Source organism: Panthera tigris, chromosome D2 (assembly GCF_018350195.1).
Source record: "Panthera tigris isolate Pti1 chromosome D2, P.tigris_Pti1_mat1.1, whole genome shotgun sequence".
NCBI classification, from domain to species: domain Eukaryota; kingdom Metazoa; phylum Chordata; class Mammalia; order Carnivora; family Felidae; genus Panthera; species Panthera tigris.
Genome location: NC_056670.1, coordinates 30,637,006 through 30,651,684, shown reverse-complemented (window position 1 = coordinate 30,651,684; position 14,679 = coordinate 30,637,006). Strand labels below are relative to the sequence as shown.

At 48.2% G+C, this 14,679-nt stretch overlaps 1 protein-coding gene across 4 annotated transcripts in view; it reads left to right on the top strand.

Annotated features, from left to right (window-relative positions):
• Nucleotides 1-14,679, top strand: part of LRRC20 (leucine rich repeat containing 20) — a 92,125-nt gene that overhangs the window by 30,575 nt on the left and 46,871 nt on the right. For all 4 annotated transcript variants that reach the window (XR_006209059.1, XM_042960327.1, XM_042960328.1 and 1 more), the window contains exon 3: nt 10,694-10,843. Coding sequence is in view for 3 of the 4 variants with exons in the window: in XM_042960327.1 (XP_042816261.1) it covers nt 10,694-10,843 (150 nt within the window). In the remaining variant the exon portion in view is untranslated. The remainder of the gene's footprint in view (nt 1-10,693; nt 10,844-14,679) is intronic.

The following is a 14,679-nucleotide window of genomic DNA, read 5'->3' as shown; positions in this document are numbered from 1 at the left end:
CTGCTGGTCATCCCAGACGAATTAAGCAGGCTAGTCCAGGACTAGCCCCTCCACATGATTCCTACTGGGAAGTTTGGAAAACATGGGCTAAATGACCTCCAGTCTCCTTCCAACTCTGAGATTCTTTGCAAAAGATTATGGGGAAACACATTCTGGGCGGGAATAGGTCACACTGACCCCAGGTCTCCTCCTGTAGCTTTGGGAGTCCTGCTTCTTGGCCAGGCCACGGAAACCATGGGCACACCAGCTTGAGTCCCTGACACTTGTTCCTTTGGGCCTGTACCTGGGTTGGCAGGGAGCGCCACCACCTTCTCTGCTCCCCCCCCTCCCCCCCCAGGGACCTGTCACCAGGCCCTGCTCTCAGCCCAGACTGAGCAGGGGTCAGAATCCTGTGTTTCTGAGAAACAACACGAATTTGTCCCAGCCCTCCTGGCTTCCTGCAGTAGGTTTTGTTTACTTGGATTTTGCTTCTTTTGCCCTGCTTCTGCCTATGGTTACTTTTCCTCGGCATTCATTAGAATTAACAAGATAACCATTAAAGGTTAAACCACAGAAAGACCTGTGCCTTGTGACTAAAAGTTGCTTTATTAACACAAAGCACTGTCCTAATTAGAAGTTTAGGGAGATGCAGTTTGGCCTCCTTGCAATAATAATTACAATTATGAAGATAATTTTGTCCTGTGTTTATTACAGTGCCTTTCTGCAAACTTCCCTATTCTCTGCTGCAGCTCAGGTGTCAGCACTGGGGAGGGCACCGGGGAAAGGCATGCTTGAACCCGGCTGCTGTCCAGATGCTGGTGTTGTCTCCTGTTGTTAGTCCCCCTGAGCTCCCGGTTGAGGTCTGTGGGCATGCACTCACCACCAAGTAGCATGAAGTGCTCCTATGCCAGAGCCTTCCCCTCTGAGGACTCGTGAGCAAGAGTGAGGCTCCAGGAAGATATAGAACAAGGCAGGGCTCAACGATGGAGTCCCAGAGAATAAAAGGCCTCTGGGCCTTTGTTCATGCCTTGGCCCACACCTGAGTTGCCTTCCCTCTTTCCTCTCTGGCTCTCATAATCTCTCATCCATTAGCATCCAGCCTGAATCAAGGGTGACCAACTCTCCTGAATGGCCCGGACTGCAGAACGATCCCCCAGGATGCAGGGCTTTCAGTGCCAACATTGGGAATGTTCTGGGCAAACCAGGACAAGTTGGTCACCCTGCTGGAATCTTTGCATTCACATTCTTTGTCCTTCAGTACCTTGCCAAAATGACCTTGGGCAGTTTACTGTCAACACGGGCCTCACTTTCCATCTGTGAGGATAGCTCATGGTTGTTATGAGAATTTAATGAGTTCATATATGAAAAGTGCCTATTACGTTTCTGGCACATACTAAACACTCAGTGATGTTAGCTATGTTTGTTCGGTTGAGTTGAGTGAAAATGAGATCTTTGAGATCCCCTGGCCTCCATGTGGTTCACGAATCCTCTGTGCGGTGAGTGCTTGATCACACCCCAGCATGTGGCACTCACTTCCTCACGTGGGAGCCTTTTCTTTACGACTGGTGCACTGTTCCTGTACTGTCAGCTCTGAGGATTCATAGAGAATGGGACCCCCTTCTTGAAGACATCCCATGGCTTCCTGAGGATTACTCACCTGTCTCCAGTCTGGGTCTTCTCTTTCCTGGGTGGGGTACCCCCTCCCTTAGGTGAGACCTGACTCCTAGCCATATGCTTGCTGTGTCCTCTGGGCCAGCTAAGGACGCTTTTCTCTACTGCAGACATGTGTAGCGGGGATAGATGGTGCCCATCCTCTGAATTAGACCTGAGATGAATTTCCTGAGAACAAAAGATGACTGGCCTCTGTCCCCAGAATCACAGGCTCTGAACTACAAAGATCTGTAGGATTTCTTTTAGGGAAGGCCCCGGTTTCCCTTTGAGATGCTCTGCATAGACTCCCCTTTCTTTGGCTCAGCCTACAGGCAGGTACCTAGGTACTTCTTAACTCAAGATTGGTTAGGACCCAGGGCTTCTGGAACAGCATAACCATCCAAATCTTACTCCCCTGGGGTACCTGGGTGGCTCAGTAGGTTGAACATCCAAGTCTTGATTTAGGCTCAGGTCATGATCTCACGGTTCATGAGATCGAGCCCCGTATCGGGCCCTGCACTGACAGCATGGAGTCTGCTTGGGATTCTCTCTCTCCTCTCCCTCTGCCCCTCCCCACTCGCTCTCTCTGTCTCTCTCAAAATAAATAAATAAACTTAAATCTTACTTCCCCTTTAGCTGTATGACCTTGGTCAAGTCACTTAATAGCAGTTTCCTCATGTGTATAGAGAGGAGATAGTTCTTAGAGCCTAGCATGTGTGAAATAGTAAGCGGTACTATCTATGGTTATTGTTAGCCCCACCCCAAAGGAACGAACATGAAGTATATCGCTCCTCGTGCACAGATAGGAAGATGACTGGGCAAGGCTGAGATCTGCTTCAGCACGTCTGGGACCTGGATCTCCGTGTGTTTGTCCCAGGGACCACAGAGAACTGTTCCCGAGATCGTGGGCCTGTCCTCTCAGCAGGGATTAGAGTCCCCATGCAGTGTTAGTGGCTGGTGCTGTGGCCTGGATGGGGCGGGCATGTTTGCACCAGCCACCGGTGGGCGGTTCTGCGGTCAGAGGATGGATGGAACATCCCTGAGAACGAAAAAGATCCTAGGGAAGTCACTAGGTACAGCGCAGAACACTGCCTGGCACACAGTAGGGCTATTTGGGAGAGTAAATGAAAGCAGCAGGTGTGGATATATTCCAGGCCCTTGGCACCCTTCAGATGTGGTGGCCATATGCTTCTGTGACTTTGGCTGGTTGTCCAGACGAGGCCGCACAGGCCCGTGTTACTTGAATTGGAGACTGGAAAGGGGGCATGAGGTTGGAATGGTGTGTGGGTAGCCCGGGTGGGAGGAAGGAGGTTGTGGGACTGGACATTTCTGGGCTGATGTACTTGGGGAAGACAGCTGCCATGAGGACCCTTGGAAGTAACTTGAATGACCTTGTGGCTTTATGTTTCTTCCGCATGCATCGTGAACACTCTCTCACCACTTTGGGGAGCGGGGGTGCATTGCACAATTGATTCTCGGTGCCTGAGCCCCGAAAGTTCCATCTCATATCCAGTACAGTTCCATCTCCAATCCAGTAAAATCCAGTACAGAATTTCTTTCTTTTATGGAGCTTTCTTGTTTCTCTTACTGATGAGGAGCTGGCTGCCCTCAGTTTATACTTGAATTTGCCAAGTTTTTTTTTTCCAATAAAAGGTATTTTTATAATAAATAAATTTTCTGTTTTAAAAGTAAATTATCACTATATATACTTGAAAAATATTTTTATTTAAATATATAGTGGTACTTTGCTTATTTTAGGTAAAATAAGCAGCAGGACTATAAGTAGTAATAAATTGCTCAAATCCTTTGTCATTGCTGTTGAACATTCTGGTTATTTTCCTTTTGATCTTATTTCCCAGGCATATGTACCTTTTTTTTTTTTTTTTTTTTACCTACTTTTACACGTATTACAGTGCACATATAATTTTTTTTATTCTGCTTTTTAAAATGGTATAACTTGAGGGGCACCTAGGTGGCTCAGTCGGTTAAGTGTCTGACTTCGGCTCAGGTCATGATCTCATGATTTGTGAGATCAAGCCCACATCTGGCTCTGTGCTGACAGTGCGGAGCCTTTTTGGGATTCTCTCTCTCTCTCCACCCCTCCCCCACTCATGCTCTAAATAAATAAATAAATAAATAAATAGCTGTTTTTTATATGCCATAACTTGAACCATTAAACAAGAAAAACCATGAATGAACATAGGTTGATAATACTATTTAAGAAGCTTGGGCACCTGGGTGGCTCAGTCGGTTAGGCGTCTGACTTCGGCTCAGGTTATGATCTCGCAGTGTGTGAGTTTGAGCCCTGCGTCAGGCTCTGTGCTGACAGCTCAGAGCCTGGAATCTGCTTCCGATTCTGTGCCTCCTTCTCTCTGCCCCTCCCCCACTTGTGCTCTGTCTCTATCAAAAATAAATAAATGTAAAAAAAAAAAATTTCTTTTTAAAAAAAGAAGCTCTAGCAACATTTGGGAGGTAGGGGTTGGAATGCAAGAACTCCAAATAGAAAAATAGCAAGAGACGTGAGCAAGCCTTGCCACAAGGGAAATAGAAATGGTTAATTAACTATGAATGATAATCAGTCTAATTATTGAAAGAGTTGATTAAAGCAAGGGATGTCATGTCCCCTGTTCATATTAGCAAAGATTTTTTTTTAATGATCCATTTACTTATTGGGCAGAATGTGTATTAATTGGCATAAATACTCTGGAAAGCAGTTTGGCAATACATTTCAAAAGCCATAGGTTTATCTGTTTACTAATTATATTCCCCTCGCCCCCCTCACCCCTTGTTAACATCTTATATTCTTTTCTTATCTCTCTCTCTGGTGGTCTTAATTTTTTAAATTAAATTACATTGAGAATTTTACATAATATAACTTTTTTTTTAAAGATAAATAATTTATAGATAGATCATTATCTTTTTAATAAAGACAAATTTATTTAAATAAAGATAATTTTTTTTGAGAGAGAGAAAGAGCGTGAGCGGGGAAGGACAGAGACAGAGAGAGAGACACAGAATCCAAAGCAGGCTCCAGACTCTGAGCTGTCAGCACAAAGCCCGATGAGGGGCTCGAACCCAGGAACCATGAGATTATGCATGGTTGAAGTCAGATGCTTAACCACTCAACCGGCTGAGCCGGCTGAGCCACCCAGGCGCCTCTAAAGTTTTTTTTATTTATTTACATAATCTCTACACCCAGCGTGGTGGGGCTGAACTCATGACCTTAAGATCAAGAGTCATGTTCTCTTTCGACTGAGCCACCCAGGCGCCCCTAAAGATAAATCTTTATTCTACTTATAGATCCTTTTCACAGTCTGTCTTATTTTTTTAAGTATCCGGGTGTTCTGTATGTTTTATACAGTTAGATTTGTTGATCTTTGTGACTCTTTTATGGCTCCTAGGTTTAGAAAATCATCTCCACTTCAGAGGTTGTATAAATATTAAGTTTTGTTTACTTCTGATTTTTTTGTTGTTTGATTTCAAAAAATATTTCAAGTGTAATTCTCTGTAGAGTTTACTTTGATTCTTAGGTTAATCGAGAGTCTCTATTTTGTTTTCCCAGAACTATTTTTTTTGTAAGTTTTTTTTTTTTTACTTTTTAAATTTTTAAATAAATTATTTTTGAGAGAGAGACAGAGTCTGAGTGGGGGAGGAGGCAGAGCGAGAGAGGGAGACACAGAATCCGAAGCAGGCTCCAAGCTCTGAGCTTTCAGCACAGAGCTGGACGCAGGGCTCGAACTCATGAACCGTGAGATCATGACCTGAACTGAAGCCGGACGCTTAACCGACTGAGCCACCCAGGTGCCCCTTCCCAGAACTATTAATTGGTTATTCTGATATGTTATTAATCCTCCCATTCCCCAATTTATTTGTGAGGCCTTCTTTAGCACTTATTAAATCATGACATATTACTTATGGACTACATTTTCTGGACTATTTTCTTTCTATAATCTATTTTTCTTTGTGCTTTATAATTTTATCTAAATTCAAGTTAGTTAACATATAGTGTAATAGTGGTTTCAGGGGTAGAATTTAGTGATTCATCACTTACATAGAACACCCAGTGCTCATCCCAACAAGTGTCCTCATCAGTGCCCATCACCCTAAATTTAGCCCATGCCCCCAGCTACCTCCCCTCCAGCAACCCTCAGTTTGTCCTCTGTATTTAAGAGTCTCTTATGGTTTGCCTCCCTCTCTGTTTTTATCTTATTTTTCCTTCCTTTCCCCTCTGTTCATCTGTTGTGTTTCTTAAATTCCACATATGAGTGAAATCATATGGTATTTTGTCTTTCTCTGACTAACTTATTTCACTTAGCATAATACATTCTAGTTCCATCCACATTGTTGCAAATGGCAAGATTTCATTTAAAAAATTTTTTTTAATGTTTATTTATTTTTGAGAGAAAGAGAGCACAATCTGGGGAGGGACAGAGAGAGAGGGAGACACAGAATCCGAAACAGGCTTCAGGCTCTGAGCTGTCAACACAGAGCCTGATGTGGGGTCCAAACCCACGAACCACAAGGTCATGACCTGAGCTGAAGTTGAATGCTTAACTGACTGAGCCACCCAGGCACCCCTCATTCTTTTTCTTTTTTAATGTTTATTTTTTGAGAGAGAGAGAGAGAGAGACAGAGAGAGAGAGAGAGAGAGAGAGAGAGAGAGAGAGAGAGAGAAAAGCAGAGGGAGAGGGGGACAGAGGATCCAAAACCGGCTCTGTGCTGACAGCACTGGGCCCGTTGTGGGACTCAAACTCATGAACTGTGAGATCATGACCTGAGCCGAAGTTGGACTCTCAACAAACTGAGCCACCCAGATACCCCAAGATTTCATTCTTTTTCATCAAATATTCCATTGTGTGTGTGTGTGTATACACACAAATATATATGTATACACATGTATATATGTATATGTATATGTGTATATACACACACACACATACATACATACATACCACCTTTATTCATCATTTGATGGATATTTGGGCTCTTTTCATATTTGGCTATTGTCGATAGCACTCCTATAAACATCGGGGTATATGCGTCTCTTCGAATCAGCATTTTTGTATCCTTTGGTTAAATACCTAGCAGTGCGATTGCTGGGTCATAGGGTAGTCTACTTTTAACCTTTTGAGGAACCTCCATACGGTTTCCCAGAGTGGCTGCACCAGTTTGCATTCCCACCAGCAGTGCAGAAGAGATCCTCTTTCTCCGCATCCTCGCCAACACCTGTTGTCGCCTGAGTTGTTCATGTTAGCCATTCTGACAGGTGTGAGGTGGTATCTCATTGTGGTTTTGGTTTGTGTTTCCCTGATGAGGAGTGATGTTGAGCATCTTTTCATGCGTCTGCTAGCCATCTGGATATCTTCTTTGGAAAAGTGTCTATTCGTGTCTTCTGCCCATTTCTTCACTGAGTTGTTTTTTGGGTATTGAGTTTGAGAAGTTCTTTATAGATTTTGGATATTAACCCTTTATCTGATATGTTATTTGCAAGTATCATCTCCCATTTTGGTTGCCTTTTAGTTTTGTTGATTGTTTCCTTTGCTTTTGATCTTGATGAGGTCCCAATCGTTAATTTTTGCTTTTGTTTCCCTTGCCTCTGGAGACAAGCATGAGAAGTTTCTGCAGTCGAGGTCACAGAAGTTGTTGCCTGTTTTCTCCTCTAGGATTTTGATGGCTTCCTGTCTTATGTTTAGGTCTTTTGTCCATTTTGAGTTTATTTTTGTGTATGGTGTAGGGAGGTTGTTGTCCCCTGTTTAATTATTGTAGCCTTATAATACTGGTTACGCTCTATCTTCTTCTTTGTTAGGGAGAACTTGCTTGCTTATTCCCCTAGATGAAATTTAAACCATTTCAAAAAATGGTTTTGGATTAAAAAAAATTTTTTTTGATGTTTATTTATTCTTGAGAGAGAGAGAGAAAGAACATGAGGGAGGGAGGGGCAGAGAGAGAGAGGGAGACACAGAATCCGAAGCAGGCTCTAGGCTCCGAGCTCTCAACACAGAGCCCAATGCGGGTCTCGAACTCACAAGCCATGAGATCATGACCTGAGCTGATGTCAGATGCTTAACCAACTGAGCCACCCAGGCACCCCAAAAAGTGGTTTTGGATTTTAAAGTTAAAAAAACTTTATGACTTTTGAGCAGGAATTACATGAAACAATCTATAACCTGATTTCTGGGAAAAAATTTCATTTCAGTTGTTGGTCATTAACGAGCATGTTCTGTATCTTCACATACAAATCTATTTTTAAAGATACCTTTGTGAACTTTTCTACTTTTATTAATATTGGTCAGATACATTTTCCATTCTGATTATCTCTATATATTCTATATTATTATTGCTATTTGAAATAGGATCCTTAAAAATTATATTTTATTGCTGGCATATGGGAATATTACTGAATCTTGTGCTTTTATTTTGATGAGCCATTTCGCTGAGACTTTTTTTCATTTGCATAGTTTGTCAGATGCCTACTTTGGTTTTTGGAGGTTATGCGGCCATTTCATGTGCACATGATAATCGTTCTGTTTCCAGTGTTTATGTTTTCTGTTTCTTTGGCCAGAACTTCCAAGACCATATTCAGGGATACTGGTGTGGGAAGGCGTCCTTACTTTGCTCTTCGTTTTAAAGGGAAAGCCTCTGCCGTTTTCCTTGATGTTGCCTCTAGCTTGAATGAGATCTGTCGCTTTTACCCAAAGGGGCTGTTGGATTTACAGGCACAACAAAGACTCCTTTCTAGCCCTTTGCGCATCTGGCACGAAGCACTAGGGTACTCATTGTTTGGAAGTGTTTGCCCTTTCTGGAATCCCCAGCTTGCCCTAAACTTTGAGCCTACAGAGCCAGTCCATTTCCAGACCTTGGTCTCCCTGGACGGAAAGCCTGACTTGTGGGGATTCATTCCTCCCTGCCAGGACCTCTCACTCTCTTCTGCCAGCCCTACCAGCTGACGTAAGGGCCGGCACCTGACACTGGATGGCGGCAGGGCTAGAGGCACCTGGCACAGCCCTGGACCAGGGGAAGCAGTAAAGGCACTTCTTACCAGGATGCCCTGCAGAGGACTCCTGCAGATCCTCAGCCATCTGGACTTCTGCCCTTACCCCACCTGTCCCCTTTCTTTTCTCAGACCAGCTCAGTGAGGTCACCAGTACCCCTGCCTTGCCCTCCGAGCCTGCTGGGCACTGCTGGCCCTGTGCTCTGGAGGCCTTCCTGGTCCAGTGGGAAAGCAGACACAAAGAGAGAGGTTAACACAGTCAGGATGAAGAGGTCCCATTCGTGCTCTTTGAGACTCAGAGGCTGGAGCAACTAACTGTTTAGAGCAGTCAGAGAAGGCTTCTTAGAGGAGGTGACATTTGAGCTGCTCTTAGAGCGAGAGTAGAGAGACTGTGAGGCAGATGAGGGAGAAGGGCTTCAATTATGATTATTTTGATAGACTTCACATTATTGTTGCTGTTCAGAATGGGCTCTTTAAAAACTATATTTTATTGCTGGCATGTAAGAATATTAATTGAATTTTGCATATTTATTTTGGAGCAATCTTTAGAGCCTCAGGGCCCTGTGGGTGTCTGGCCTCTTTGGGGACAAGACAAGAGTTTGCAGAGACATGGGACAGTGCTGTGTGAGTTGGGTGGTGCTCCTGGGGTTCAGAGGTGGGAGGGCGATCCCCAGTCACGGGGGTGATCCGGGCAGATTTCCAAAGAGGTGGGATGGGGGCTGGCCTTGAAGCCTAGAGAGGATTTGGCTAGAGGAAGGGGAGGGTAGACTGGAGGAGGTGCAGAGAAGCAGCATCCTCACTGTGCACCTGCCTGCTACTGTGTCACCACACTTAGTACTTTTTATACTTAATTTTCCTGACAGCTCTGCCAGGTAGATGACAAGACCCCTGTTCCACAGATGAGGAAACTGGGGCTCAGGGAATTTAAGTGACTTAGGTGAGCTGGAGAGCCTAATTTCTGAGCTTCCATGCTTTCAGTGCCTCCCTTTTTAAAATGTAGGTACCTAAAAAATTGCTTTATTGGGAAAGAACTCACACACCATACAATTCACCCATTTAAAGGGTACAATTCAGCGGCTTTTGTATATCCACAGAGTTGTGCAGCTGTCATTACAGTCCAGTTTTAGAACCCCCAGCCCTAGGTTGCCCCCCCCCCACCCCAGGACCCCCAGCCCTGGGCAACCGCTGCCCTCCTTTCCGTGTCTATACACTAGCCTGTTCCAGATCGTTCATGTAAATGGCCTCATCAAGCGTGTGATCGTTTGTGACTGCTTCTTTCACTTAGAGTAACGTTTTCAAGGTTTACCCACGCCGTAGCATATATTGGTACTTCGCGACTTTTTATTGCCAAACAATATTCTTGTTTCTGGATAATGCCACATTTTGCTTATCCATTCATCTGTTGATGGACATTTGGGTTGGGTGCACTTTGGGTGCACTTTGTGAATAATGCTGCCGCGAGTGTTCCCGTGCGACATGTTTTGTGTGGACATATGTTTTCATTTCTCTCCGGTGTAGACCTAGGAGCGGAATGGCTGGCTGGGCCGTGTGGTGACTACAGGTTTTACCATTTGGGAAACTGCCAGACTGTTCTCCACAGCGACTTCCCGGCTGCCTCTTGCGCATGCTTGCCTTCAGAGTGACAGGGCTGGGGAGAAGGTCAGACCACAAAGTCTGTGTGAGTTGCCTGTTTTCAAAGAAGATTGTCGGAAAGTAGTGTGAAGACTGCAGCTTCACTGTGGAGTCTTTGGTGATTCCAGAAGGAGGATTCTGCAGGAGCTCAAGGACGCTGCCACAAGTGCTGGTCGTGAGCTGCTCCTTCTGCTCATAGGCCATGCCACTAGACAAGGTGTTGAATAGACCCAGAGGTTCGGGGTGCCGGAGAGGGACAAGTGCGACCCGTGGTGATGAAGGCTCTCGGAAGAGGGAGGGCAGGGCTTCGGGGCTGGCACAGGGGAGACGAGTGAGAGGAAAGGACTTGGGGAGGAGAGGCAGGGTCGGGGCCTTGTGGTTCAGGGCAAGTCCCTGAGCAGCTGTGGCCAACTGTCCTCTGTCTTTGTTCTTTGGCTGCAGATCTGGCCGAGTGCAAGCTGGTTGCTTTCCCCATTGGCATCTACAAGGTCCTGCGGAATGTCACCGACCAGATCCAGCTCATCACGCTGGCCAACAACGAGCTCAAGTCCCTCACCAGCAAGTTTATGACCACGTTCTGTCAGCTCCGAGGTAGGCCCCGGTCCGCCAGACAGGAAATCATTCCCCAGGGGAGGCTTCGAGGATGGACCTGTGTCCTGCCTGCAGCCTGGAAGTCTCTAAGTGTCACTCCTCCCTCTCGCTGGCTGTGAATCAGACTGACCGATGGTCAAGGGTGTGGGCCCAGCGGGGTGTTTGGGGTCCTGAGACCCACAAGTAGTTATTTCTCAGTAGACCTGAACGAGCCCCCGTCCTCCTCCCCAGCCTAGCACTGCTTTCCAGGTTCAGGAGTGACAGATGCCGGGGATGTTGGTGTTTCCTCTGCTGGGCCCACACAGGGCCGTGGACAAGGGTGCCTGGCAGGATGACGGGCAGGGGGCCAGCAGGTGGGCATTGTAGAGTCTCTTGAAACGGCTCCTCCGGGTGGGCCCGCAGGATGCAGTGGCCACTGCAGTGCCGCACCCCCCCTCCCCCATCCTTCTGTGAGAGTCCGCTGCTGCTCAGTGAGCCGTGGGGTGGGAGAACCAGGGAGGGCACAGGAGGCATAGGAGAGGTGATTCCCACCTTCTGGAATTCTATCTGACAGGGGCATGAAAAAGGTCCAAGGGCCCGGTTAGAGAAATCCATATGTCAGATGCTGGTGGAGCGGGAGGGACATGAGCAAAAGCATACCTCCCACGGCTGATTTCAGGCCTCCTAGAAGAGGTGGGGGCATCGGGCAGAGGCAAGAGGGAGGCGTGAACTGGCAAACAGGTCCCAGGGACAGAAGGCAGCTTGTAGAATGCTCAGCAGCCAGCTATAGGCAGGACATGGATAGGCCACTGGCTGGGTGGGAGGGGGGCGTCCCGGGGCAGGACTCGGTTCCCCGGAGGCACTGTGGGTGCTTTTCACCAGGCTGTCCCGTCCTTCATTTTCTGGGGGCCACTTCTCTGTGCACATGAGACGGGCCCTCACGGCCAGCAGGCCCCATCGGCCGCAGTGGTCAGCCCTGGCAGAAATTAGACTCATCTGAGGAACTTTTCTACAAACACAGTTGCCTTGGCTCTACCCCCAGCCCAGTTGAATCAGAATGTCTGAGTATGGGCCTGGGCCTTGTACGCATCTTTTAAAACCTACAGCAGTCATTCTGAAGTGGCAGCAGCCAAGGTTGAGGCCATGGGTCAGGGGTTATACATGCCAATGCCTGAGAGACTAGCGTGCGAGTACTAAATGTCGCGGTTTGAGTGGTGGGGCCCGTGGGAGACGTACCCCTCTCCTCTCTGCCAGGTATGCCATGAGGATGTTGGGGTTTTGTCAGTAGAAGCTAGAAATATGGGTTTTGTGTGAATTTTTACCAGGTGTTCTATAACATGGAAGCCAATAAAACACCCTTGCACAGTAGATTTAGCCCATGGGCCATCAGTTGGAAGAATCTCCCATAATATATGAGATCTGTCTCTGCCATCTCATGTCATGGATGGAAAAGGAAGGCCAGGGAGACTGAGGCTTATCGGGGATCTCGGAGCAGCACCCCCACGTCGTCCACCTTGCAGGCCAGGGCTGCCTCTCCAGGCCTCCCGCATTAGCCCAAGGGTCCCCTGGAGATGTTTGCTTTGCGGAGGAGGGTGGAAAGATCGAAAATGGGTGGTGGGGGTTGGCTGGGACCTCCAGGAAGGACAATCAGGAAGGGTGCTTCCTTTGGGTAAGAGGAGAGTTCATTTATGCTTTCCTTCCTTGAACCTTCCCCGGAGCACCGCCATATTCCAGACCTGTGTCTGGAGGCTGGGAGACAAAGACTGGCAGACCAGCTCCCTCCCGGAAGGAGCCCAGGGTCACAGAACAGACTTGTCAACCACACCAAGTCCTATGATGTGGACAACATGCTGGGAACAATGGGAAGAAAACTTAATTCTTCCGGCGAGTGGTATGGGCAGTGGGTGGGCCGGGAAGCAAGGGCTTTCAAAGGACTTGACACTGGGCATTGCCTTGTGAGATGAATAAATAAGCCCTCTCCAGGGGGCACAGCGACACATGCCAGAGAAATGCGCTAGAACCCATTGTGTTTGTGGCTTAGCTGTGGAAATTTATTTATCATAAAATACCCTTCTGGTCAGAAGTCTATGGAAGGATGCAGTTTGAACCCCCTCTGTGCGGCTGGCAGCTGCTGACTCCCCCATACCACCCTGGATTACAAAGGAAAAGCTGCGATGTGCCCAGTAATTGGGTTTCACAAAGGTGGTGGCGCTGGTGACCAGGGGCAGGGAGGGGCTGGAGCCGAGAGTGGCACCTGGCTGCTGGCTCCTGGCTCCTGAAGAGATGCTCCCAGCCCCAGCCTTTATTATAGGTTCTCTTTTAAATAGAAAAGCCCCCTCCTTTTATGTGTGAAGAGGAAACTTGAATAGGCTCTGCTGAACTTCTCCCAGGCCTGCCGGCTTCCCCTTCCCTGTTCGTGGCTCTTGACAGAGAAGGCGGGCTCTCTTGGTGCCAGGGAGAAAGGCATCCGCTTCCTCCCTCCCTGCCACACTGTCTCCTGTGGGAGCCCCGGGGAGTGTCTTCTGCTGGGCTCGTGGCCTCCTCGGGTTTGCGTCCCCTTGACACCCTTCACCCATTTTATAGAAGGAAAAAGCCAGTGGCACAGATGGAATCTACGCAAAGGGCAGGTGCGCCCTGTGGAGTGGCGGGTTTCATTGTTGGACTCTGGCTCTTCTGTCCCCTCTTCTCCTGCGTGCCTGTCTCCCCACTTCCTCCTCTCATTCAAGTCATTCTGCTCCCGGACTGTGCCCGGGGTCTTCCAGGCCCCGGGTGTGCGAGAGACACCTGTGGAAATCCACAAAGAGCCCCCGGATGAGAAGCACAGGCTGTTTACTCCGAGCTGGCTCCCGCAGGGGAGTGAGCAGCTGGCGGGCGGCATTGAGGAGAGACTCAAAGGCAGAGGAGGGGCGGGAAAGCTTTGTAGAGGATAAAAGGCCAAGCTGGAGGCAGACCAGCTTGCAGGGGGCATCCTACGTGACTGGTTAGGGTGCATTTTGGCTTTCCGGAGTTAGCCCTAAGTTGGAAATTGGAATAAAAATCAGAGACATTGTCAGTAGACAAGTCCCGGCTGTTTGGGGCCAGTTGTTAACGGGAGTGTTACAGGGCTTCCTGGACCGTCAGAAGAGATGGCAGTCTGACTCCCTGCAAGTCGGACCTGGAGCAGACTGGCCTCCTCGGCTGGTTACCGTGGCTAGTGGGTTGGCTCTCTGGGCAGGGTGCTGCAGGCTGTGGGCCACGGTTCTGTTTTTATGTTCGGTCTGGCCGTTGTCTGCGTGTATAATCAGTTGCTCACAGCCCGTCTTTCAACTCGGCTCAGCAGTTCCTCAGGAGCACCTGTCGTGGCCCGGCTGGGGGCATGAGCAGGTGAGCGGTGGCCCGGGGGTCCAGACGCACTGGGCGCTGAGCCCTCGCGGCTCCACACGGAGGGCTTTACACGTGTCATCTCAGTTACCCCCTCCTGACACCCGCCATTTAGGATGGGGTGAGACAACAGAGACCTAGACGTGGTTCTTGGGGAGCTCCCAGGCTCTCGGGGCAGGTGGGCGTGTGAGTGGACAGCCACCTCAATGTGTGGGGGGTGACACAGCAGACATTTCCTTGAAGCCTGGCGTGCCAGGGGGCACAAGTCTATTCTGCTTTGGGTGGGTGGGTGGGTGGGTGTGTCGGTCTGCTAGCATCGCCACAACAGAGCACTGCGGCATGGGTCGGGGGGGTGGCTTACATTTACTTCTCACAGTTCTGGGAGCTGCATGTCAGACACCAAGGTGTTGGAAGGTTTGGCTTCTTCTGAGGCCTGTCTCCTCAGCTTGCCAGTGGCTGATTTCTCACTGTGTCCCCACGTGGCCTGCCTGTGGACA